The sequence below is a fragment of the Lissotriton helveticus genome, chromosome 9, assembly GCF_964261635.1.
Source record: "Lissotriton helveticus chromosome 9, aLisHel1.1, whole genome shotgun sequence".
Lineage (NCBI taxonomy): Eukaryota > Metazoa > Chordata > Amphibia > Caudata > Salamandridae > Lissotriton > Lissotriton helveticus.
The window spans coordinates 515,313,168-515,339,264 of record NC_136070.1 but is presented as its reverse complement, the minus strand read 5'-3'; the positions used below and the strand labels follow the sequence as shown (position 1 = coordinate 515,339,264).

Here is a 26,097-nt window from a genome sequence, read left to right as displayed (position 1 = left end):
GCGTTAAAATAAAGTTGGAGATCTGGTATGCCTACGCCGCTATGGTCAGGTGGGAGAACCGCGACATCATGCTTAAAGCGTGGGCGACATCCCTGCCAAATGAAGCGTGCCAGGTCGGACTGCGTTTGCTGGATCCAGCCCTTTGGTGGCCGTATGGGAAGGGTCTGGAACAGATAAAGTATCTGTGGCAAAAGGGTCATTTTCGTGGCGGCTATCCTCCCTAGCCATGAGAGAGAGTGGCGTTTCCAGCACCTGAGTTCTTCGCGGAGCTGTGTGCTAAGTCTGGTGTAGTTCGCCTCAATAGTAGCTGGAATGGTGGGGCCCAGAAGGACTCCTAGGTAGGGGACCGTGGTGCAGGACCATTGCACATTATGTTCCTCTTGAACCTCTGCCAGTGTCTCTGGTGCTAGGGATACATTAAGGGCAATCGATTTGTCTGTATTGATTTTGAACCCAGAAGCGAGTGCAAAGTCATGGAGTTCAATAAAAAGCGCACTGAGTGATTGGACTGGTTCGGTGAGAGAAAGTAATACATCATCCGCGTATAGGCTGATATTGTGAATGTCGCTTCCGAACGGAATGCCCTTGATAAGGGGGTGCTGCCGGACCCGCTGCGCCAGCGGTTCCATATAGAGGGCGAATAAGATAGGGGAGAGGGGGCATCCTTGTCGGGTCCCCCTGCCAATTAAGAAGGTGAGAGGAGGTGTGTCCGTTGACGCGTACAGAAGCAGTAGGCTGCCTGTAGCAGTTTACGATACGAGTACAGAGGATATCCTCCAGGCCGAAGTGACGCTGCACCAGATCCAGATAGGGCCAGTGAACCCTATCAAAAGCCTTTTCGGCATCGATAGTGAGGAGCATGTAATCAGGCCTCATACGTGAACCTACTTCAATGAGGTGTAGGACCCTTCTAGTGTTGGTATTGCGGTATGAAGCCCGCCTGGTCCGGCTCCACCAGTTGTTGCATGTAGGTTGCAAGCCGGCTCGCCAGAATACCGGTGTACAGTTTGAAATCAATGTTTAATAGCGAGATCGGTCGGTAGGAACCACAGCGGGCTTTGTCCCTACCAGGTTTCGGTATGACCGAAATTGCGGCTTCTAAAAGGTCTGCGGGGATCGCGCCTGGCTGGGAAAAGGAGTTAAAAAGATCTCCCAGGAGGGGTGCCACCTGGTGGCAGAACGTTTCGTAGAAGAACGCGGGATACCCATCGGGGCCGGGGGATTTCCCAAGCTTCAAGCGTGAGATTGCCGACACCACCTCCTCCAAGCCTATGGGTCGGTCCAGAAACTCCGCCTGTGCCTGGTTCAGGGACGGGAGGGCGCCCCATGTAGGTAAGTCTGACCCGCCTGCAGGTCGAGAGTGTCGCTGGCGTAGAGGGATTTATAGAACGACCCGAAGGCCTCCGCTATCGCTGCGTCGTCCGCGACTACATCGCCCCGCTCCGTCCGTATGGCCTGTACCCCCTGCCTCTGGCGTTGTTCACGCAACTTATTCGCTAGTAGTCGTCCGCACCGGTCTCCCTCTGTGTAATAGGCGTGCCGGAGACGGAGTGCCCCGCACTCCGCCGCGTCCTGTTCTAGCGTGGCTAACATCTTCCGCTCGGTGCATAATTGACACGCAAATCGAGCCCACCAGTCCCGCTATCAGAAAGCGATACACCAAAAGTCGCCCTTTTATCTCCGCCTCCCGTTGTAGGACTCTGCCTGTGAAAGATTTGGATACCAGTATTGCCACCCCAGCCACCTTTTTGGAAGAGGATGAGAAGAGTTGCGTGGGAAAGGCCCGTGTTCGAAGTCGGAGCTGGACTTTGGGCAACAAATGAGTCTCCTGGAGGAGGCAAATGTCAGCCGAGGAGTGCTCCAGAAGGTAGAGGACTGCTCGACGCTTAATTGGGTTGTTGAGCCCTCTCACATTAAGGGAAAGGGCTTTAAGGCTGTAGAGTGTCATAGTCCATCACATTGGACTCCGGGCCCCTGTGTACCGTGTGGGAGACTAAACAAACAAGCATTTGCAATGCAATAGGTCTCGCATTAGGAAAGTTTGAGCTATTGGTATTGTAAATGACACATTTTTTTATTTATGTTTTGTTTTTAAAAATAGCGAAATTAATAGCTTGGTCATTTACAATGCCAATAGTTATAACTTTCGCAAATGTGACACCTATAGCATTTGTAATGTAATATGTGTTGTATTTACGTGACTTACATGTATTGATATTACAAATAACAATGGCTTTTAATTTTTTTAAATAGTTAATACTTAAATAAAAGTTATTGTAATTTATAATGGCAATAGCTTAAACCTTTGTAAATAACTTTTGTGAAGATTATGTACAGTGTATTTGTTTGTGACGAAATTCCAAGAACAGAAGTGAAATATTAACATCTTTTTGTTACATTTGTAATAAAGCTTGAAACATTGAGAGAACATATTTGAACAAGGTGTTTTTGAATGGTTGCACAGATTGATGCTGTGGTGGCGCTGAGTGATGTTGTGATGGCGAATGAGTGATGCTGTGGCGTTCAGTGATGCTGTGGTAGCGCACAGTGATGTTGCGGTGCCCCTGAGTGATGCTGTGGTAGTGCTGAGTGATGCTGTATGCTATGCTTTGTTTTGTTTTGCTATCCTATGTTTTGCTTTATTATGCTATGCTATGTTTTGCTATCCTATGCTTTGCTTCGTTGTGCTATGCTGTGTTTTGTTATGCTATGCTATGTTTTGTTATGCTATGTTTTGCTATGCTATGTTTTGTTATGCTATGCTATGTATTGTTGTGTTTTATTGTGCTATGCTATGTTTTGCTATGTTGTTTTGTTATGCTATGCTATGTTTTGTTGTGTATGCTATGTTTTGCTATGCTATTATGTTTTGTTTTGCTATGCTATGCTATGTTTTGTTGTGTTTTGTTAAGCTATGCTATGCTACGTTTTGTTGTGTTTTGCTATGTTTTGTTATGCTATGTGTTGTGTTTTGTTATGCTATGTTTTGTAATGCTATGCTATGTTTTGTTTTGCTATCCTATGCTTTGTTTTGTTATGCTATGCTATGTTTAGTTTTGCTATCCTATGCTTTGTTACGATATGCTATGTTTAGTTTTGCTATCCTATGCTTTGGTTTGTTATGATATGCTATGCTTTGTTATGCTATGCTATGTTTTGTTGTGTTTTATTATGCTATGCTTTGCTATGCTATGTTTTGTTATGCTATGTTTTGTTGTGTCTTATTATACTATGCTTTCTTTTGCTATGCTATGTTTTGTTGTGTTTTGCTATGCTATGCTTAGTTATGCTAAGCTATGTTTTGTTGTGTTTTATTATGCTATGCTTTGTTTTGCTATGCTATGTTTTGTTATGCTATGTTTTGTTATGCTATGCTATGCTTTGTTATGCTATGTTTTGTTATGCTATGCTAAGCTTTGTTTTGTTATGCTATGTTGTGTTGTCTTTTGTTATGCTATGAAATGTTTTGCTATCCTATGCTTTTTTGTTATGCTATGCTATGCTGTGTTTTGTTATGCTATGCTATGTTATGTTTTGGTATGCTCTGCCGGTGAGTGTGTGTGAGGGGGTGTGAGGGTGAGGGGGTGTGAGGGTGAGGGGATGTGGATGTGAAGGTGAGGGTGATGATGAGTGAGGGTGATGGGGAGTGAGGGTGATGGGGAGTGAGGGTGAGGGTGAGGGGGAGTGAGGGTGAGGAGGAGTGAGGGTGAGGGTGTGTGTGAGGGTGAGGGTGTGTGTGAGGGTGAGGGTGTGTGTGAGGATGAGGGTGTGTGTGTGAGGATGAGGGGGTGTGTGAGGATGAGGGTGTGGGGTTGTGAGGGTGTGGGGTTGTGAGTGTGTGGGGTTGTGAGGGTGAGGGGGTGTGAGGGTGGGAGGGTGTGAGGGGAGAGGGTGTGAGGGGGACAGGGTGTGAGGGGGAGAGGGTGTGAGGGGGAGAGGGGGTGAGGGGGAGAGGTAGTGAGGGGGAGAGGGGTTGAGGGGGTGAGGGTGACAGGGTGAGGGTGACGAGGATGAGGGTGTGAAGGTGAGGGTGTGTGAGGGTGAGGGGGTGGGACGGTGAGGGTGTGTGATCGTGTAAGGATGATGGTGTGTGAGGGTGGGGGGGTGAGGGTGTGTGAGGGTGAGGGTGTGTGAGGGTGTGTGAGGGTGAGGGTATGTGAGGGTGAGGGTGTGTGAGGGTGAAGGTGTAGGTGTGTGAGGGTGAAGGTGGGTGAGGGGGTGTGAGGGTGAGGGGGTGTGAGAATGAGGGGGTGAGAGGGTGAGGGTGTGTGTGGGGGTGTGAGGGTGAGGGTGGGTGAGGGAGGGTGAGGGTGGGTGAGGGGGTGTGAGGGGGAGGGTGTGGGGTTGTGAGGGTTAGGGTGTGGGGTTGTGAGAGGGTGAGGGTGTTTGAGGGTGGGCTTGACGGGGTGAGGGTGACGAGGTTGAGGGTGTGTGAGGGGGTGCGAGGGAGAGGGTGAGGGTGTGTGAGGGTGTGTGAGGGGGTGTGAGGGTGAGTGGGTGAGGTGGGTGAGTGTGTGAGGGTGAGGGGGTGTGAGGGTGAGGGGGTGTGAGGGTGAGGGTGTGTGTGGGGATGAGAGGGTGTGTGAAGGTGTGGGTGTGTGAGGGTGAGTGAGGGGGAGTGTGTGGGGTTGTGAGGGGGGAGGATGTGGGGTTTTGAGGGGGAGAGGGTGTGAGGGTGAGGGTGACGAGGTTGAGGGTGGGTGAGGGGGTGTGAGGGTGAGTGAGGGTGTGTGAGGGTGAGGGTGTGTGAGGGAGTGTGAGGGTGTGTGCGAGGATGAGGGGGTGTGTGAGGGTGTGGGGGTGTGAGGGTGAGGGTGTGTGAGGGTGGGTGAGGGTGTGTGAGGGTGAGGGTGTGGGGTTGTGAGGGTGAGGGGTTGTGAGGGTGAGGGGGTGTGAGGGTGAGGGGGTGTGAGGGTGAGGGGGTGAGGGGGTGTGAGGGTGAGGGGATGCGAGGGTGAGGGTATGCGAGGGTGAGGGGGTGTGAGGGTGACTGGGTGAGGGTGACGAGGTTGAGGTTGTGTGCGGGTGAGGGGGTGAGGGGGTGTGCGGGTGAGGGGGTGAGGGGGTGTGAGGTTGAGGGGGTGTGAGTGAGGGTATGGGGGTGTGAGTGAGGGTATGAGGGTGTGTAAGGGTGAGAGGGTGTGAGTGTGTGTGAGGGTGAGAGGGTCCGAAGTAAATGGTGGCTGGGCAGACATCATAAGACAGAGAGAAACACAAATGTTAAGATAACAGTGCTTGAAGGGGCTGTTCCTACTGAAGCAGGACCAATACAGATTTGCATATGGCTGCGGAGAACGTTTAATTAGAAAAATAAAATGGTGTGTTTAACATGGATGCTCGATATTTTAGCCTGATTTTTCCTGGCAAGAAGCATATTTGCTAGTTTTACTACAAGATTGTAACTGAAATTCTGCATATGTTTAATTCTGCATATGTTTAAAGTGGCCACTGATGAAATGCGTTCAAAGACACCACCTTCTTTGACCTTCAAACGGCGACTTTCTAATTTACTCTCCTGTGTATGGGGGAACAAAAGACAAACATCCCCACCTCTTAGCTAGAGAGGTCAGCATTTGGCCTCTGGGCTGCAAAGTGTTGAAAGCGTTGCTATAAAGCTTCGCCATTAGTCTAAGAGGTTATTCTGAACTTCATTTGCATTTCCAGAAGCGGTTTATTTTTTACAACTGGAAACGCCACACATCTGGGCAAGCTAACCCGACCCCATTCCTTCCTAGTGCACGCAGGAAAAAAAGCAAAACTTCCCCTAAGCCAAGCACACAGTATAGCACAAAACGCGACTCTGAATTTGTTTTACACTGGCTCCATCACCACAAACGATAAGAAAGACGGTATGCCTGGCCCCTTTCGAAGCAATGCCCCTTGCCTGGCACCAGTTTGGCAACATCAAGGACCCCTCACAACAGAATTCTCACCTGGTATGCAAAGTACAGTCACTGCTGCGGCATGCAGGCTAGATGGGATTTAACTGTGTCCACCATCCGTAGCCAATTCAAAATACGTTATATATTTTTGGGACGTGTTCTGAGAAATGTTGGCATGCAGGATTCCAACGTAGAATCTTCCGATATAATTGTTTGAGCTTTCTTCTACACAAAGGAAACTGAAAGTGATGGAATAAACACAATCTGGTCCTTATAAGCAACTGTTAACTAAATACCTATAAAATAATTGTTGATTTTTTTTATCGAGCCACCATGCCCAATCAAATTGGGTATGGTTGCTTTAAAAGCTGGGTATTCCGGCAGGGAGATAACTTGACCAAAAGCTGGCAGCCTAGTACAAACTCTTTTGAAGGGATCTGAGTGCAGTTGGTAAAGGTTCTCTACTCAGGAACATATCGCAAAAAGCCGACCCATTCTGCATCCAGTCAGTGCGCAAATTGCACATCCAGCAAATCCAAGGTTCATCAATGTGTTTTTTCACATTTGGTCTATTTACTTTGTGAATGTAAATAACAATAAAGCATACTTTCAAACTGTGTATATGCCTGCCTTTCTCACTGTTTCACTTCAGAACTATGCGATTGTATACATTTAATGGAGCCTGTGGTTCTCAGTCAAAGGGTGATTCGTAGAAGGTAATTGGAAAGTACCCAAGGCTGCCCCTGTCCCCCAGAAATGTTGTGTTTCTTACACTCCTGATGTAGAGCTGTCTCACGCCGCGGGTGGTGGGAATATTTAAAGTCCCCTGCTAAATGTTAGAAGGTGCGCCTTGGTTTTGCGGTATTAGCAAATTGGCAGCAGGTGCTCAACCTAGCGGTTATTGTAAAGTCACGGGCGGACCGTGCTATGAAAAGGTTTCATTAAAAACATACATACTCGCCATGTCTCCCTGTGTCAGCAGGGACAAGCGGGTTGATTTTCTTCTTGGCTGCTTGTTCGTGGCTTTGGTTACTATCAATGCCAGCAATATACCTAGTGGGTTGCTGTGTCTCTGGCACACTGCAGTGTCTGCTTCGAGTCTGGCCGGGTGCACGCATCCTTTCATTCTTTTGAGATGGTGCATAACAATTAAAGTGGCCCAATTTAACATGTCTATTCGAAACTATATGCCCAGTAGGCAAAGGTAGGAGTGGCATTAACCACATTATTTCGCAAAACTCGTCTTTTTTGTTTTCATTAAAAAATCATCCTGAACCTGCGCATGAAAACCTACAAAATGCAACCTTCCCAAGAGTGCTCACACTTACACAATTTACAACGTTTTACCGCTGGCTTGAAGAAGTTTTAAGACTCTCTTGATCCAGGAAACACGAGCCTCATTTATTATGTGTTTTTGCCTGGTTTAAAACAGTAACCAGAAAATACAGTCTTAAGACAGTTTAAAGTCCAGGCGGCTAGTTTAAGACCGTCTAACACCAGGACAGAGATATCTTTGCTAGTTTAATAGAAGGAAAACTTTTAGCAAAACTGAAAAATATATGGCAACATTTGTGCAGCTGTGTGACTAAGAAAGGTGAAAAAGTGTAATAATCGAGCGTTTTACGGGACGCGGAAAAAGAGGTATCACCTTTTCTTTGGAAAACAATATGGTGTCTTATGTCTAAAGAAGGAAGAGTGAGCGTGTACGTGAAATATGTGGGGGCCGAGGCCCGTTCTCTTTGAAAACAAGCTCTCTGCATTGCTGGGGGGGAGGGGGGCAGGGGGGGAGGCCCCCTCCCCCTCTTGAAATGTATCGTGAGATTCGCGGTTCTGTGTACGATTCTGTACCAAACTCCTGGATAAACCTCCCGCTCAACAGCTTCCGCGTCCCCTCTGCGACAACACAGCGCCAGGGCTGGGTGCAAAGTCACAGATACAGCTGATCTAGTCATGTGGAATCTGTCGTTCCCTGTGCGGACTCCCGTACCAGAGCCCAGATTTTTACAAAGTGAATATTTTTTTTATTTTTGGGGGAATAGCAAGGATTAAAAAAAAGCCTCTTTTCGTACTGCTTCCCGAAATGGTGAAAGTACATTTCATGTCCACAAACAGTAGTGGGAGCAACCGCCAATCTAGGTTTCCACTTTTCCACTTTGCCAAACTGCGATCAGAGAAAGAGCCGTCCCCCCACCCCACCAGAGCAAACTGTAGAGATTCTTAAACCTTGCACTTGAGAGATGTACTTACGGCAGTTCAGCTGCTGATGAAAGTGGGAGATCGGTCACTCTACACAGCCCCCGCTCCGCAGGCGAGGTGTCCCGAAGCCAGCCTCCGAGGAGTGTCAGACAGAAGGTACCGTCAGCAGACGCCGCTGACACGTCATGTGATCCCGACACACACCACCTCTCATTTACTCCACTTCCTGCGGCACGGCCCTCTGCTCTGGCTTTTAACTGCTTCGGTGTCTCCAGGCGGAGCAGGCGTGGGGCACAGGACCTGCCTTATACCGAGAGGGAAGTGAAACTGCCATCTCTGCCTCTCCTTCCGCCCCGAGTCCCGGCGCCCAAGCAGGTTTGTGCAGGCTTATGCAAGTTAATCAAAGGCATGGTTCCCACGTGACGTCACCGGTCATAGCAACTGCAAACACTGAGTTTGGAGGCACAAAGTTATAAGACGACGCCATCTCAACAGAGGCTCTGTGCTCCAACCGGGCCTCCCATGTCACCACAAAAAAACAAGTGATCCGTCATGAAACACAACATGGGGAAAACAGATACAGTGCTCCTTGGGGAGACGATGCTGCAACCCAAGGTCAGCCAGGCAACATATGAAATCAGTCCCATGAACTAACAAGCACTCGGCATTAGGAAGAGAATTCAGGAAAAAACAAAGGACTACAGGAGGAGAAATATGCAAACATAATAGAGACGGAGAGAACAGTTAACAAACCGTGAGCGTGCACGCTTCCGAACTTCCGGTTTCGGGATGTGCACGCTCACGGCTGTCTTGGGGTGGGACTTCCGTCTTTGAGAGAAGCCCGCGCACACGGAGTGGATGGCGCCGGTGGGAGCAGGAGTGGCGGCTGAGGCCGCTGATGCGGTAAGTGGGGCTTGGGGGGCTTGGCACGTGTGTGTGTGTGGGCGTGTCTGCGCGTGTGTGAGTGTGTGTGTGAGTGTCTGCGTGTGTGTGTGTCTGCGCGTGTGTGTGTCTGCGCATGTGTGTGTGCATGCCTTCGGCCGGCGTAAGCGCGTCCACAGACCCTGGTAGGCTCGTGCACCGCTCTGTCTCCCTTCACAGGCAACTCGGCAGCAATAGGTCTCGAGCGAGACCTAAAAAGGGAAAAAAGTGGACAAAGGGAAGCCCCACCTCCCCCAAAACAACCCTCCCAACAACCCCCCTTCCCAGAACGTTCCCAGCCCCCCCCAGACCCCCAGTTCCAACTCCCCCCTCCCACCACCCCTGTGTGATGCCCCAACTATGGAGCATAGTCCCGGTCCTGCCTCCCTGCAGTGCAGGTCTGTGGTGTATTACCCGTGTGGACGTCCAGCCACATCGCTCCCCGTGGCGCCCCCAGCCCGACCCCCCCGGACCGGCAAAATGACTGATGCTGATGGTTTCTCCCCCCGGAGGCAAATCAGTCCACAAGAGCAGTGTCTTTGGCCACCTCTTGGATGGCGTTGTCCATTTCTGTCTTGATAGTGTGCGCATCGGGCCTTGAACTTGCTCCTGACAACCGGCGCCAAGCAATCTGCTGCCAACCACCCCCAGACGGCCGCGTAGGTGGCTTCGGTGATGCGCCCTCATCAGTCTGGGTGATGCCCAACAGGGAGCATGTTTCTTGAAGGGAGCGGAGCTGATGTAGGGCGCCGTTCCACGGGAAGATCAGGCGGAAGGGGTGTCCCCAGGCGTATGGAATCTCTTTGCTTCTCAGAAAGCTGGTCGCCACCTTGAAGGCCTTACGTTTTTGGAGTGTGATTGCTGACAGGTCTTGGAAGAGGGCCACCGGATGGCCTCGGAACCGCAGGGGCTGCTGTCGCCGCGCCTCCCTGAGGATTCGCTCTTTGAGAGGGTAGTCCGGTAGGAATGCCAGGATGTCCGGAGCTGGAGCAGATGTCCGCCGTGGTAATCCCACTCTGTGAGCCCTGTCTATTCTGATTGCATAGTCCGCAGGTTCGCCCAGGATGTCTTGGAAAAGGGTTTGTAGGTACCCCGTGATGTCTGTGCCTTCTTCTTTAGGTGGAACGCCTTGGACCCGGATGTTTTTCCGCCGGGGCCTATTTTCCAAATCCTCGGCGTGGGCCTGGAGGTCGACTTGTTGTTCCTTCAGCCGCACTACCTCTTGCTACAGCTGCTGTAGCTGCTCCACTTCCTCGTCCCGTGCGCGTTCAGTTTCTTCTATGGTGGATACCCTTTCACCAAGGCTGTCGACTTCTCTCCTGATCTCTCGGACTTCCACTGCGACCTCTTGCTTCAAACTGTGGAAGTCCTCACGAAGCGAATTGAAGAGAGTCGCCAGGAAGGATTTGATGATGGGCACTTCCCCTTCGTTGGCCTCTTGGTGGGGCTTGGATGCGCCCGTGGATGATGGTCCCTTATCCACCTTCAACTGTCCTTTGCCCAGCATTTCGGGGAGGGTGCGTTCCCCCTTTCCCCCCGTTGTCCCGCCATCTTGTGTCTCGTAGTGGGGTTATGGCAGTGCGACCTTCTCAGCACGGCCCGGGTTCCTCCCCTTGGGATCCCTGGCTCGTTCGGCCGCCCCGGCCCGGGGGGGGGGGGTGGGGGGGGGGGGGGGGGGGAGGCAGGGATGGAAAAACGCGGAACCCCTCTCCAGGCGTCTCACTCGGTCTATGCGGCGTGGATGCAGCTCAGATGTCGACGGCCCCCGAGTGCACTGACCTCTTCCCTGCTCTGGTCGGGTGGGAACACGAGGGTCCACTGCTTTATGAAGGCTCCCTCCTGCCTCTCCTCCTCTGGTGTCTGTGGGGTAGGCTGCAAGGGCTCTCACGTGAGGTTGGCCGTCTGGTGATTTGCACCCCGCTCGCCTTTCGTGCCCCTGGTATCCTCTCTGGAACCTGCTGCAACACATTCCGCAGGGCGGGCTCTCGTAGTAGCAGAGGGGACAGGCGAGCGCGCGGGGGTCTCCCGCTCCTCCGCGGATGCTGATGAGGCAGTGTGATCGGTCCGGGCCCTAGGCTATGCTCCAGGCCCCCAGACTGGTAAATTCCCCAAGGCCCTCATCAATTCTTACGGTGGGTGTGGGGCCGTTCTACCTCTTGCACTCGCTGCTGCAGTAGATCCTGTCGGGCTACTCGTACTCCGAGGCCGCAGCGTTGGCCCACGCAGACAGGCCCCGGCACCTCTAGGTGTAGGCCGAAGCCCCAGCCTCAATTTCTCGGGGCTCCCGGAGTGCGCTGGGGGAGCCTGGGGCGCTTCTCTGTGTGCCCCCAATCAGCGCGGGGGCGTCTGGCAGGGCTCCTCTAAGATGCAAGGCTGGGCGGGAGGGCCATGCTGCACCTCCTCAAAGGCCGCGCCCCCGACCGGGCCGCGCGCCGACACTCACTAGCTCTTCCTGGGTCACAGGGCCCGCTCCTCTCGGCCCCCTCCGGAGTGGCTTTGCAGGGCAGCCTTGAAATGAATGAAATGAAAAAGAAACTTCTAGAGCGCACTGCGGCCAAGCGGCTTCCTGGCGCTAAGGAACACAACCGTATCTGCCAAGGGGTCCGGGGGGATTAGCCAGGGAAAGCCTGAAGAAAGAAGAAAGTTTTGAGAGCTTTGCGAAAGTGTGAAAAGATAGGAATGGAACGAATAGAGAGAGGGAGAGTGTTCCAGATCTGGGGGGCCCGCACCGAGAAGCGGGTGCCTCCGGTGCGGGATTTGCGGAAGCGGGGAACGTGAAGAAGAGATTGAGAAGACGAACGAAGAGAACGGCAGGGGACGTGAGAAGAGATTAAGGAATTGATAAAGAGAGGAGCAGAACGGGCATGCGCCCGAAAAGCCAAACAGGCAAGTTTAAAATAGGACCTGAAATGAACGGGGAGCCAGTGAAGGGATTTGAGGGCGGGAGTGATGTGGGAAAACTTTGGAAGACGGAAAACAAGGCGGGCCGCCTGGTTCTGGATGGCCTGGAGCCGGCGAGTTTCGTAAGCCGGAATGCCTACGTACAGGCCATTTCCATAATCCAGGCGGGATGTGATAAGGGCAGAAATGATGGCTTTGAGGGCGTCAACAGAAAAGAACCGGGAAATTTTGCGAATGAGGCGGAGGGAAAGAAAGCAGGAGGAGACAATGGAGCTGATGTGGGCATGCATAGAAAGATCATTACTGATCTTGATGCCCAAGGTCCGGACAGAAGAAACTGGGGAGGGGGGAGGACTGAAGGAAAGGGGCCAGTGAGCAGAGGACCAGGGGTTAGAGGGACCACCGGTGAGGACAAGCTCTGTCTTGTCGGGGTTGAGCTTCAAATGATTGAAGCTCATCCATTGGGAAATGAAGACAAGAGTAGAGCTGAGCTTGGGGAGAGAGTGAGTAGGAGAAGATAGATCAAAGACGAGCTGGAGGTCGTCTGCGTAGTTGTACACCGAGACCCCCAGCTCGAGAAGAGAAGAAATGAGGGGGCGGATGTAAAGATTAAAAAGAAGAGGGGAAAGAGAAGAGCCTTGGGGCACCCCACAAGTGACCGGGAGGGGGGGTGCAGAGAAATCAGAGATGTGAACTGCCTGTGATCTGCCCTGAAGAAAGGACGCGATCCAGGAGAGGGCAGTGCCCTGGATGCCCGCTGCGCTGACACGGTCGAGAAGAATGGCATGGTCGACCGTATCGAACGCAGCGGACAGATCCAAGAGGACTAAGGCCTGGGGGAGATTATTGTCGGCCTTCCCTTTCAGTTCATCCAGAACCGCGAGGACCACACTCTCAGTGGAGTGGCCAGGTCGAAAGCCAGCCTGGTGAGAGGCCAGGATGTTATTCTCCTCGATGTAATTGGAGAGGCAAGATGTCACGTAGCTCTCAAGAATCTTCCCAAGATAGGGAAGAAGGGAGATCGGCCTGAAGTTCGATGGAAGGGAGGGGTCCAGGCCAGCTTTCTTCAGGATAGGAAGCACAATGGCAGTTTTAAAGGAAGAAGGGACAGAACCCAGAGCCAAGCATGAGTTGAGAAGAGTTAAAGGAGGGGTAGGACAGCTAGTGTATAGGGTTCTAAGGATCCGTGCAGGTGCACAATCCGCCGGAGAGCCGGACTTGACTTTAACAAGAAGGTTGCGGAAGAGCTCAGGTGAAATGGGTGTAAAATGATCCAAAACAGAAGAAGAAGAGGGGGAATGATCCGGCAAGTTAGGTTGGGGCACGATCGGAATGTTAGCCTTAATGGTGATTATTTTATTGATAAAATAATCATTCAGTGAGTGACAGAAAGATTGAGAGGGAGCAGGGGAAAAGCTAGCACGGTCGGAGGTGGCAAGACTTCGCACCAGAGAAAAAATCTCACGAGATTTATTGGCCGAAAGGGCTACGCGCTCCGTGAAATATTTGGATTTGGCCGCTAAGATGGCCAGTTTATAGTTATTTAGGAGAGCCTTGTAATTGAGGCGAAGGGTGGGGCAATAGTTACGGCGCCAACGACGCTCAGAGCGCCTGAGTTCTAATTTCAGGGATCTGAGGGCGCTGGAAAACCACTTGTGAGCATCGTGAGGGCGGGCTGATCTGATCTTTTTAAGTGGAGCGGCCCGGTCGCCGGCCGAGGAAAGCCAGATGTTAATGGTCTCCGCCTGATTCTCCACAGAGAGGTCGGTCAGGGTGGGAGCCGATGAAGACAGAGAGGAGGAAAGATCATTAAGATCGGTCTTGTTCCAACTCCGAGCCCAGATGTTTTTGGGCAGGAGGGCTTTCTCGGATTGACCTAGGTAGATAGAAAAAGAGATCAAAAAATGATCTGACCAAACGCATGGAGAGATCGAATTGACCGAGGGATTGCAACGTAAAGACCAGATCTGGTCCAGTATGTGACCATGGGTGTGGGTGGGAGCCGAGACGTGAGGCAGAAAATTAAGACAACGAAGGGTGGCGGAGAAGTCTTTAGAGGAGGAGTCCTCCCTCGGGTCACCCGGCCAGAAATTGAAATCCCCGAGCAGGAGTAACGAGGAGTTATTTACAGCCAGAGTGGCCAGGAGATCCTGCAGGGTGGACACAAATGATGGCATGTTTTGAGGGGGGCGGTACAGAAGGATCTCCGTGAGGGGAACCGGGAGGTTAAGCGAACGGGCTACCAGGAAATCAATGCCAGAAATGCTGGGATGCGGCAGAAGCTGGAATTGCAAAGAGCGGCGGGCTATCATAGCCACTCCACCTCCAGTTTTTCCATCAGGGCGGTCAGCACGGAGAGCATAATGGGTGCCAGGGAGAATGGCCAGAAGGTCAGGGAGTGAGTCCGAAGAGAACCAGGTCTCAGTGAGGAAAAGGAAATCCGGGGAGGCAGTGTCCAAAAGGTTGAAGAGAGCAGTTTGGTTTTTTACGGCAGAACGAGTGTTGAGAAGAAAAGCAGAGGCAGCGGGGAGACCAGGGGTGACACAAGTGGGGGGAGGCGTGGAGGAAGTTAAGGGAGGGGGGGTGGACAATACTAGACCAGTAAGGGGAGGAACATAAATACCGTGCGAGGATAAATGTTTGACTATGGAGGGAGAGAGAGGGGTAGAGGCAGAGAGAGAAGAGAGTTGGGCAGAAGAGTACATCAGAGGAAGGGCAGAGTCTATGGCCCCTGGTCCCGGCCCGTCGCGGACGGGCGCAGACGGGCTTGCCTTAGGCGCGCCTTCGGCGCGCAAACGACGCGCCCGCTGCGCCCGTCCGCTGCGCGAACGGTGGAGGCACATGATTAATAGTGAAGCTAAGAGGCGTGGCCAAGAAGTGGGCGTGGCCTGGGGAGCGTCCGCTGAAGGCGGCAGGCAAGTGGATGTGATGCCGCGGCAGCGTCAAGCTCGGCTGCGCGGAAGGGAGGGACGAGGGCAAGGTCCCTGAGGCAGGTAAGCAAAGAGTGAGTTAAAAAGCGCGATCAAGCGCTGCAAGGTGACAGTGCGGGGTTTAAAACAAAGTAAAGCTAATAGCTCCCGCGGATGGCAGGGAGTGATCCTGATTAGGAATGAGCTCGTAGTCAGCTCCTAAGTAACGGCCCGAGGGGCGTGGCCAAGAAGTGGGCGTGGCCTGGGGAGCGTCCGCTGAAGGCGGCAGGCAAGTGGATGTGATGCCGCGGCAGCGTCAAGCTCGGCTGCGCGGGAGGGAGGGACGAGGGCAAGGTCCCTGAGGCAGGTAAGCAAAGAGTGAGTTAAAAAGCGCGATCAAGCGCTGCAAGGTGACAGTGCGGGGTTTAAAACAAAGTAAAGCTAATAGCTCCCGCGGATGGCAGGGAGTGATCCTGATTAGGAATGAGCTCGTCGTCAGCTCCTAAGTAACGGCCCGAGGGGCGTGGCCAAGAAGTGGGCGTGGCCTGGGGAGCGTCTGCTGAAGGCGGCAGGCAAGTGGATGTGATGCCGCGGCAGCGTCAAGCTCGGCTGCGCGGGAGGGAGGGACGAGGGCAAGGTCCCTGAGGCAGGTAAGCAAAGAGTGAGTTAAAAAGCGCGATCAAGCGCTGCAAGGTGACAGTGCGGGGTTTAAAACAAAGTAAAGCTAATAGCTCCCGCGGATGGCAGGGAGTGATCCTGATTAGGAATGAGCTCGTCGTCAGCTCCTAAGTAACGGCCCGAGGGGCGTGGCCAAGAAGTGGGCGTGGCCTGGGGAGCGTCCGCTGAAGGCGGCAGGCAAGTGGATGTGATGCCGCGGCAGCGTCAAGCTCGGCTGCGCGGGAGGGAGGGACGAGGGCAAGGTCCCTGAGGCAGGTAAGCAAAGAGTGAGTTAAAAAGCGCGATCAAGCGCTGCAAGGTGACAGTGCGGGGTTTAAAACAAAGTAAAGCTAATAGCTCCCGCGGATGGCAGGGAGTGATCCTGATTAGGAATGAGCTCGTAGTCAGCTCCTAAGTAACGGCCCGAGGGGCGTGGCCAAGAAGTGGGCGTGGCCTGGGGAGCGTCCGCTGAAGGCGGCAGGCAAGTGGATGTGATGCCGCGGCAGCGTCAAGCTCGGCTGCGCGGGAGGGAGGGACGAGGGCAAGGTCCCTGAGGCAGGTAAGCAAAGAGTTAGTTAAAAAGCGCGATCAAGCGCTGCAAGGTGACAGTGCGGGGTTTAAAACAAAGTAAAGCTAATAGCTCCCGCGGATGGCAGGGAGTGATCCTGATTAGGAATGAGCTCGTCGTCAGCTCCTAAGTAACGGCCCGAGGGGCGTGGCCAAGAAGTGGGCGTGGCCTGGGGAGCGTCCGCTGAAGGCGGCAGGCAAGTGGATATGATGCCGCGGCAGCGTCAAGCTCGGCTGCGCGGGAGGGAGGGACGAGGGCAAGGTCCCTGAGGCAGGTAAGCAAAGAGTGAGTTAAAAAGCGCGATCAAGCGCTGCAAGGTGACAGTGCGGGGTTTAAAACAAAGTAAAGCTAATAGCTCCCGCGGATGGCAGGGAGTGATCCTGATTAGGAATGAGCTCGTAGTCAGCTCCTAAGTAACGGCCCGAGGGGCGTGGCCAAGAAGTGGGCGTGGCCTGGGGAGCGTCCGCTGAAGGCGGCAGGCAAGTGGATGTGATGCCGCGGCAGCGTCAAGCTCGGCTGCGCGGGAGGGAGGGACGAGGGCAAGGTCCCTGAGGCAGGTAAGCAAAGAGTGAGTTAAAAAGCGCGATCAAGCGCTGCAAGGTGACAGTGCGGGGTTTAAAACAAAGTAAAGCTAATAGCTCCCGCGGATGGCAGGGAGTGATCCTGATTAGGAATGAGCTCGTAGTATGCTCCTAAGTAACGGCCCGAGGGGCGTGGCCAAGAAGTGGGCGTGGCCTGGGGAGCGTCCGCTGAAGGCGGCAGGCAAGTGGATGTGATGCCGCGGCAGCGTCAAGCTCGGCTGCGCGGGAGGGAGGGACGAGGGCAAGGTCCCTGAGGCAGGTAAGCAAAGAGTGAGTTAAAAAGCGCGATCAAGCGCTGCAAGGTGACAGTGCGGGGTTTAAAACAAAGTAAAGCTAATAGCTCCCGCGGATGGCAGGGAGTGATCCTGATTAGGAATGAGCTCGTAGTCAGCTCCTAAGTAACGGCCCGAGGGGCGTGGCCAAGAAGTGGGCGTGGCCTGGGGAGCGTCCGCTGAAGGCGGCAGGCAAGTGGATGTGATGCCGCGGCAGCGTCAAGCTCGGCTGCGCGGGAGGGAGGGACGAGGGCAAGGTCCCTGAGGCAGGTAAGCAAAGAGTGAGTTAAAAAGCGCGATCAAGCGCTGCAAGGTGACAGTGCGGGGTTTAAAACAAAGTAAAGCTAATAGCTCCCGCGGATGGCAGGGAGTGATCCTGATTAGGAATGAGCTCGTCGTCAGCTCCTAAGTAACGGCCCGAGGGGCGTGGCCAAGTAGTGGGCGTGGCCTGGGGAGCGTCCGCTGAAGGCGGCAGGCAAGTGGATGTGACGCCGCGGCAGCGTCAAGCTCGGCTGCGCGGGAGGGAGGGACGAGGGCAAGGTCCCTGAGGCAGGTAAGCAAAGAGTGAGTTAAAAAGCGCGATCAAGCGCTGCAAGGTGACAGTGCGGGGTTTAAAACAAAGTAAAGCTAATAGCTCCCGCGGATGGCAGGGAGTGATCCTGATTACGAATGAGCTCGTAGTCAGCTCCTAAGTAACGGCCCGAGGGGCGTGGCCAAGAAGTGGGCGTGGCCTGGGGAGCGTCCGCTGAAGGCGGCAGGCAAGTGGATGTGATGCCGCGGCAGCGTCAAGCTCGGCTGCGCGGGAGGGAGGGACGAGGGCAAGGTCCCTGAGGCAGGTAAGCAAAGAGTGAGTTAAAAAGCGCGATCAAGCGCTGCAAGGTGACAGTGCGGGGTTTAAAACAAAGTAAAGCTAATAGCTCCCGCGGATGGCCTCCCAGATGACAGCGGCGGCCGCCGCGGGCCTCAGTGGCGGACCGCGTCTTTCCGTGCTGCATCCCGAGGCCCCCCAGCGGGTGCCCCGGATCGCGTCACCGCCGCTGGCGTGCTCCCTCTCTGGCACCCCCCGGCCCGGAGTGTGTGAAACCGGCCCTCGGAGCTGCGGAGGTAAGTCTCTAGCTTCTCCTGCCCCCTTTACAGCGTTGTGGGGGGGAGAGATGCGGTGGTAGGCGGCCCGGGGAAGTTGAGAACAGAGGAGCTCATGGAGTATGCGACTCCTCACTCCGCCATCTTGGCCACGCCCCCCGGCATATTTATGAAAAGAAATCCGACAAAGAGCCCTCTTGTGGGGCCAGCCAGGTATTGCAGCGCATGCCTGGTGAGGAGCACCACCCTATGATGAAGCATGTCACCTTCGAGTAAGTAAGGGCAACTGTTTTCAAAAGCACATGCTTCTCAAGGTACCTGCACTCACCTAGGGTTAATTTCTCTGAGGCTAAATCACCTCGGAACAGTATACTGATTTTTTTACTTTGCTTATTTGGGAGAGTGTATACTGGACCGGTAATCTCCCCGTCCTTTCTTGTGATATATATCCACCCAGGGCACCCACAACATTGTCAGCTGTTGGTGGCTGTAGAGGGAGGGAAAATGCCCTGCGGCCACTCTTTTTTGTGGGTGTCCCCCGCCCACCCAGGGCACCCACAACACCTGCATTTGTTCGGGGACGTGGAAGGGAGGCCGAAGCCCCCATGGTCCACCATCTCCCTAGCCAGTACCCATCATGGGTGCCGGTGGGAGCTGGAAACAGTGAATGTGGTCCACTAGCGGGTGCACTTTCACTGTTCCATGCATGACCTCTAGCGGGTAGAGACGTGGCCGACTGCTCCCGCCCTAGGTGATAGCAGTCATCATATTAAAACAATATATGTATAGGCCTCCAGGGATTGGGACCCGGGACCAATAGCTGCCTCAGGGAGAGGGGCTCACACGTGCCCACTCCCCACATTTAAAAACAAAAATGCAGCGACCCCCCCACGGGCACTGACCCACCCAGGAGGGATTAAAATAAATAGGGTGTACCTCACTGGTCCAGTTTTTTGTGTGGTGCCTTGTGACCGGGAAAAGAAATTGGCAATGGGGTACCCCACCATTATGTCAAGGAAGGGGGCTAGGTTATCCCTATTATACCCCCTATATATTTTTTGTACAAGGCCAGCACAACTGCAGCCACTCATGCAGCCGATGCACTGTAAGAGGCTGAGGTCTTCACCTACCTGGGCAGTGTCATAGACAAGCAAGGCGGCACAGATACCAACGTCAAGGCAAGAATCGGCGAGGAAAGGCTGCCCTCCTTCAGCTAAAGAAGATCTGGCGCTCCAAGGAACTAACACTGCAAACCAAGATCATGTATTTTAACACCTTTGTAAAATCAGTCCTTCTGTATGGAGTAGAAACTTGAGGATCAACAGTGACCACCACCAACAAAGTCCAGACCTTCATCAACACCTATCTGAGGAGAATCCTCCAAATCCGCTGGCCAAACACAGTCATCGACCAATGGATGCAGAATTTCCAACTCCCTACTCATGAAGAAATCATGAAAGACGCTGTTGCTGGATAGGTCACACCCTCTGTAAGCCTGCATCAAAAACCACCAAGCAAGCCCTGACCTGAAATCCTTAAGGGAAAAGGAAAAGAGGAAGGCCAAGAAACACCTGGCACGGAGGCCTCGAGGCTGACTGCAAGGACATGGTTTACATGTGGAGTCAGATTGAAAGAAAAGTCCAGGACAGAGACAGATGGAGAATTCTAGTTGATGGCCTATACCCCAGGAGGGGTAGTAGGCATAAGTAAGTAAAGGAAGCAAGTAAGTCCTGCGGTCCTACTGAGGCCTGAAATATCTACACATTTTGAACCTTAATTTCTCAAAAACTACTCAACTGATTACACCAAATCACAAAAGCATGCTTTGCGGATTGTTCTAAATTAATAACAAATTTGATGTAATTCTGATCAGCCATATTAGATGGAAAACTGCATGGGGACAACAAGTTTTGGGAGTTCACTTTTTTCTCAGCCCCACTCAATGGATCACACAAAACTTTTCAAAAAAGGAGCTCAGGTGGATGACCCGTTGTTTTGGAAAGTTTCATGAAGATTCATCAAATTACACCAAAGTTATCAGAAAACCAAAAAATCAATTTCTTATGGAAACATGATCCCAACTGTAAAAACTATCACTACACAGTGGCACCATGTGTGTTAAAGGCTTCTGCAGGGTAAAGGAATGCATGGTGAAGGCAAGTGTGGTGATGTTACACATTCCTTTGAACCACATATTAAGGGCAATACAAAGCAAACAAATCAAAATGTAATTCAGCAGACATCACATTAAAAAAGTAAGACTGTGGTCTAAACCACCATGTATTGTTCTTACTGTCCATATTCTTCAGTCCAGTTATATATGTTTTTTGTGAGCTTAATCCACTCGTCTGGGATGAAAGATTTGTCTTTAGCAACCAGTTTTTCACAAGACCCCCATGGCCAAAGGGAATAGCTTGTTTTCCAGGTCGAGTCCCCTTCGTGCAGCCCTATGCACACAAATGTTTCTTTCCTGTGAAAAATAGTAAATAATCGGTATATGTTCTTCTTAAATTTGTAAACGAATTAGTTGAATTATGTCACATACTTGCAGATGAGAATCAAATTACTTGACAATGATTTAGATTAAGAAACTAATTTTAGACTTGAATAGGTGTCATCCACCCTCCTGTAATATGTAGAGTACCCTAGAGGTTCACTTTATACAGGTCTTATGCGGAATCGGGAGAGTCTCATGTATGAATTGTATTTTGTAAAGAATATCTATATCTAAATATCTATCTATATATGTATATATATATACACACATATATATAATATATATAGGAGTGGTGTGCCCTTTAAAGGCACAAAGGGAAGTATAAAGTTATTTACATGAATCGAAGGTTATATTAACAGAAAAACCAGTGATATTGCAAGGACATGGGTTTACAACATGAACAACAAAGCATTATGGTTAATGTGGTCCTTTGAAAATGACGAACTATGACAGTGACTTAAAATTATGGATGTGAGAAAAATCGAACTGGAACTGATTAAGCAGCTCATCATATTGTCTGATTATTCACGGTCTTTCATTGAGAACCTTTGTAGAATACCTGTTATTATTAGTCTTTTTTTAAGTGCAGTGGGTACTTCACCATACCAGTTGTCCTTCCTCACTGTTTATGTCAGGGCACAAGTCATAAAAAAAGAAGTGGAGGGACGCTGACACCGGAAGTGACGTCACGAAAGGTGCCGAGCTCCTTGTTCCAGAGCGGCCAAAGAGTGAAGTCCAGCTGTTTGGCAGGGGGGACGGCGACCCCTCCGGTAAAATAAGTAGGGGGACGCCGTCCACCCGCATGGTACCCCGACTCGAGCCCTTGTTTATGTAAGAACGTTTAAATACCTAGCAAGTTACCACCCGCATATGACTAAGACTTGTGTGAGTTGAGCAACGTCTGTGCAACTGACGAAGGCCAACAGGACACAGTGAAATATCTCAAACACCTGGCATGCCAATCACAATCCCGTCACCAAGGTGAAAACCTCCCAACCCTGGGCAGGAGAGCATACCAAATTTGCCACAAGGTAGGCCTAGAAGTTGCCAACACAAGTGGAGCCACATTGCATTCACACTGACATTTGTGTATTTGGCTGGGTTTCTAAACCTTTCTCGGTGTTCTACCTGCAGGAGAACCAGCAACAACACAATAAGACTTTCATCATATCCTTATGTTTAAACACACAGAACTTGGATGTATCAATTGCATGGATTGTATCGATTGCATTTAAATAGCTAAATCGATGTAATTGATTAAACTTGTAACAAAGAAAAAAAATGCAGATGTATTCGTGATTTGGCATGAGCGAGCGTGTTAAGGACTGTAGCAAGAAATAATATTGCGTTAAACATTCTTACTGTTTATTGACTCTGAGAAAACGCTCAAGATTAAAGGTGCGCTTGCCATCAAGAAACACTCCTTCGACAGGATTCCATTTGTTCCCTGGAAAAACGATGCCTGGAAGATGCTTAGTCATTTTAGGCAAATACCAGTCATAAGTCATCATCTGAAAAATAAACACGCATTACTTGGCATCGAGTGAAATATGCTGTGAATCTCTCCACCAAAGACAGAAGTTTCCTTTTTAAATATTAAGATTAACAGAAATTCACACAATGAAAGGCACATGGTTTATCAGTTACCTTCGCAATATGAGTTTCACAGGTTTCATACAATTTTTTTTAAATAAAATTAAAATTTAACAAACATATTCGAAAGGGAAGGGGGAAACAACTAGACGGTAAAGGCAGCAAAAATGTATTTAGAAACAATCCCAATTTATATGAATGCAGATCATTTAAGTGGTACGTCAATTATTACAATTTTTGTCACACTTAAAACCCATATTTTATGACATTTTTGGTCTAGCACTTTAACCCCAGGTGTCTCAAATTTATGAGAAGAATAAAAAAAATGGATGCCTTTACTTGGGGCAATTAGAACTCACAATCAAATTAGATTAGAAAGTATAGTGGCAAAATTCAATCTTGCCACCCAAAGGTTACATACTAAGGGCCATATGTATCAAGCAAATTCGCAATCGCAAACGCCAAAATTCGCAGAATTTCAGCGTTTGCGAATGCGAATTTGCCAAATGGAATGTATTAAGAAAAATCTGGTGCAAAACAAGGAATCGCAAAATTTGTGATTCCTTATTTTGCAATTGCATTTAAGGAATCGCAAATTTTGCGATTCCTTAAATGCAATGTATGAAGCCCAAAAAAATGCAGTGTCCTTAAGGAATCGCAAACTACCACCAACTTCAAGTTGGTGGTAATTTACGAATTCCTTGAAAAATGCACATTTTTGCGTTTTTCAAAGTGCCATGTGACGCACTTAGGGCATGTACGTGCGCCACATGTGCACCCATGCTAATTTCAGGGGTGCAACAGGGTGTCCTTTGGACACCCCTGCACCCTTGCAATTATTCTCAATTTGCGATTCTCAAATTGCAAATCGCAAATTGAGAATAACTTCCCATTCATTCCTATGGGCCTCCTGGCCCATAGAAATGAATGGGAAAGTATTCCTTAATTGCGATTCGCAATTTGCTAATCGCAATTAAGGAATACTAAGAAATCGCAAAAAAATTGTGATTTTGTACATACATATTTGCGATTCTCAAATAGCGATTTCTAAAAAATCGCTATTTGAGAATCGCAAATCAGGTTGTTGATATATATGGCCCTAAATTATTTTTTTTAAGAAAAATGTTTCTAATATTCTTAACAGCTACCCTGCTGAAAGAAATGTACATTACCTCTCTGAAAAAAAGCGCTAAGGCGAAGAGAAACTCGGTCTCACTATAAAGAAGCAGAAACACATTTTGTTCTTTCAAGGGCGACAGAGAAATGCAACACCCACAGGGACAATTGAAAAAAAATCCTAATCAGAGAGCAGCAGTCCAGAGTGCTCCACTGTCCTTCAAGAGGCGTAAATTTATCCACAGGGTTTCAGACACTGTTAGGAAGTTAACAGAACTGCAAAAGTAATCCATTACTTACCCGAATTAAATCTGTATCCACCTCTCTATAATTTATGGTACAGCTTGTGAGATTACCATCATTTTCCATCTTCTTCCTAACCTACAACTCCAGATTAATTTTATATTCCTGTAATATAGGTATTTGCAGATTTACTTGTATGCTAGCATATTGTTAGAGTTAATATTTTGCTGATAAAATCAGTTGCACTCTTAGATGTTGAAATATGATCCATTGTGCATGTTTAAAATGAGCCATTAACATTATGTTGGGAATTAACCTCAGTCAAATTTGCCTATAAATTGATCTTCCCTGTTATATGACCTCACGATTTCTATTGGACTGCGCTCTTTCCTTTTCACTGTCCCCTCAAGTTCATTCCGTAGGTTTGCTTTTGAGACCTGCGACATAAGAGGTGTAGAAAAGTAGTGTGCAATTTGATCAGCTATGACATTCTTACATACAGAATTTTCAAGCATATAATCTTTGCATATCCACCAGATTGGGGCCCAGGGTAGATTAATCTACTGGTAAACAGGAGCAAAATCAGAAATCATACTCCCTATAACTGCTGTAAAGGAAATAGCAATGAATCTCTTGGTAGTAACTATATAGTTAATATGTGAGTAGGAGCTGTGGATATTTGAGGAGGAGTAGGTCGAAGACTCTTGACGAAGTTCAGATCATACAGGCTTTAGAACCGAAATCTCATAATCCACTTTGATGCCTCAGGGACAATTCCTTCTGGTAGCTGTAGTGTCATGGAAAATTCAATAACCTGTTTAATTAATTGGATCTCTAGGAACCTGATCCCATCCTCTAACCCTGCATACACGGTTGAACTATCTGTTAAATATTTCAAGGTTGGATTGTGCACAAATTATCACACATCTCCAGATGAAGACTCGGACAGCATGCAGAAAACAGTTTAGCAATACCCATCAACTACAAAAGACTAGTCCTTACAGAGCCAAAGGTAACATTTCTTGTTTGATTACTAAACATCTTTACAATCATTTGCACCTTTTTGTTATAGTTACAAGTTAAAATGAGACAAAATGAGTGTACTCCATACTAATCAAAAGTTAAAAGCATCATTATCTGCTTTATTATGGGGGCGTGGCCAACAGCCGAACATGGTGGACGTGAGCTAGAACCGCTCCGTCCTCCTTTCCCCTAAAATCCTGTAAAATATCCTGTACCGAGGGATTTGACCCCTACTCCCTCGCCTGCAAAGTATCGTGGACTGCTCCGCACGGCCAATGCCTGGCTGGCGGCACCGGGAACCCTGCTACGCAGCGCCAAACGGAGACGCCACACACACAGGAAGGAGGGCCTGCTACCAGCGAGGCGACCGCGGCCCACAGTGAGCTGCCGGGCGGCCCGGAAGTGACCCGCGCCCGGATCAGTGGAGGCCATTGTGCGCGGCGGAGCGGCCCTGGGTGATCTGGAGCCGCCGGAGCAGCGCCGCTGGCCCCCCTACAGCGACTGCAACTGCGGGGCGAGATCAGAACGTCGGAGCTCGCTGGGAACCACCGAAGCCCCGGGATATCTGGCGCCTGGGACCAGGGACACGGTGCGGTCTGAGACGCTCGAGGCACAGAGTTGTGCACTACCCTGGGACACATCCCGAAGGTCGGCGGCCTGACAGAGGCGGGACCCGGATTTGCGGAGGAGGCTTGCCGACTCGCTGTGGCCAGAACCTGACATTTGAAGGTGAGCCTCGAGACCCCCCCAGGATTGAGCAGCAGGCGGAGACTCTGGCACTGAAAGGGCTCGTGCTGTAACGATGAAAGCTTGGGGGCATTAACCGAGGTGCTGGGTTTGCGAGCAAAGACTTGAGGAGGAGGCGCCGAGCGGCCTTACACAGCGGCGCCCCCCCCCCGAGGGACGCTGAGCGCTACTGCGGTCCCACAGAGACGTGGGAAGAGGTGCGCCACGACCTGAGGCTGCAGGGGGCTTGCAGCCGTGTGCGCTGTGTCGCTCACCCATCACACCGGATGACCATTGCAGGCCAACCCACGGTTTTGGGTTCACGAGAACGTGCCAACACTCTGATTTGCACGGGGGAGGAGACGAGAAACCAGTCCTGACTGTGGCAGTGTCTAGAATCCCTAACCGTGCAGACTACTGAAGTACCAGTCCAATCGCAGGGTGCGCAGTTGCACGACACCACTCATATCTGGCCTGATCTGGAGGTGAGCGACCGGAGGCGACGGAGGACAGTGACCAGGACACCCGCGTATTACTCAGGGGGGCGCTGTGGAGGTGCGAGATGGGCAGGAACAGACTCCCCCATGGTGGCGCGCATGCCTCTGGCTCGGACGACCCCTTGGCTTCTTCCACCGAGGACGTGATTCCGCCCACGGGAACCACCACTCAAGAGGATGAACTGGACCTCATACTATCGGAGATAAGGGCGTCCAGAGAGGCACTTGAAATTCGGATGGATACAATGTCCACGGGCCTATCACTCCTCAAAGATGACCATAAGAAGCTGGCGGAAAGAGTGTCGGAGCAGAAACTTGCAACCGCCGATTTGATACCCCAACAAACGGAACACTCCACGAGACTTGAACGCCTGGAGAAGCAAATGCAACACCTGAGAGACAGGGTCGACGATGCGGAAGGGCGCTCGAGGC

General features: G+C 50.9%; 1 protein-coding gene across 2 annotated transcripts in view; it reads right to left on the bottom strand.

The window, feature by feature from the left end:
- Positions 1-26,097, bottom strand: part of TMEM260 (transmembrane protein 260) — a 639,752-nt gene that overhangs the window by 178,286 nt on the left and 435,369 nt on the right. For both annotated transcript variants that reach the window (XM_078660364.1, XM_078660365.1), the window contains exons 12-13: positions 21,830-21,978; positions 20,264-20,440 (exon numbers count right to left, since the gene is read on the bottom strand). In XM_078660364.1, coding sequence (XP_078516490.1) covers positions 20,264-20,440; positions 21,830-21,978 — 326 coding nt within the window. The remainder of the gene's footprint in view (positions 1-20,263; positions 20,441-21,829; positions 21,979-26,097) is intronic.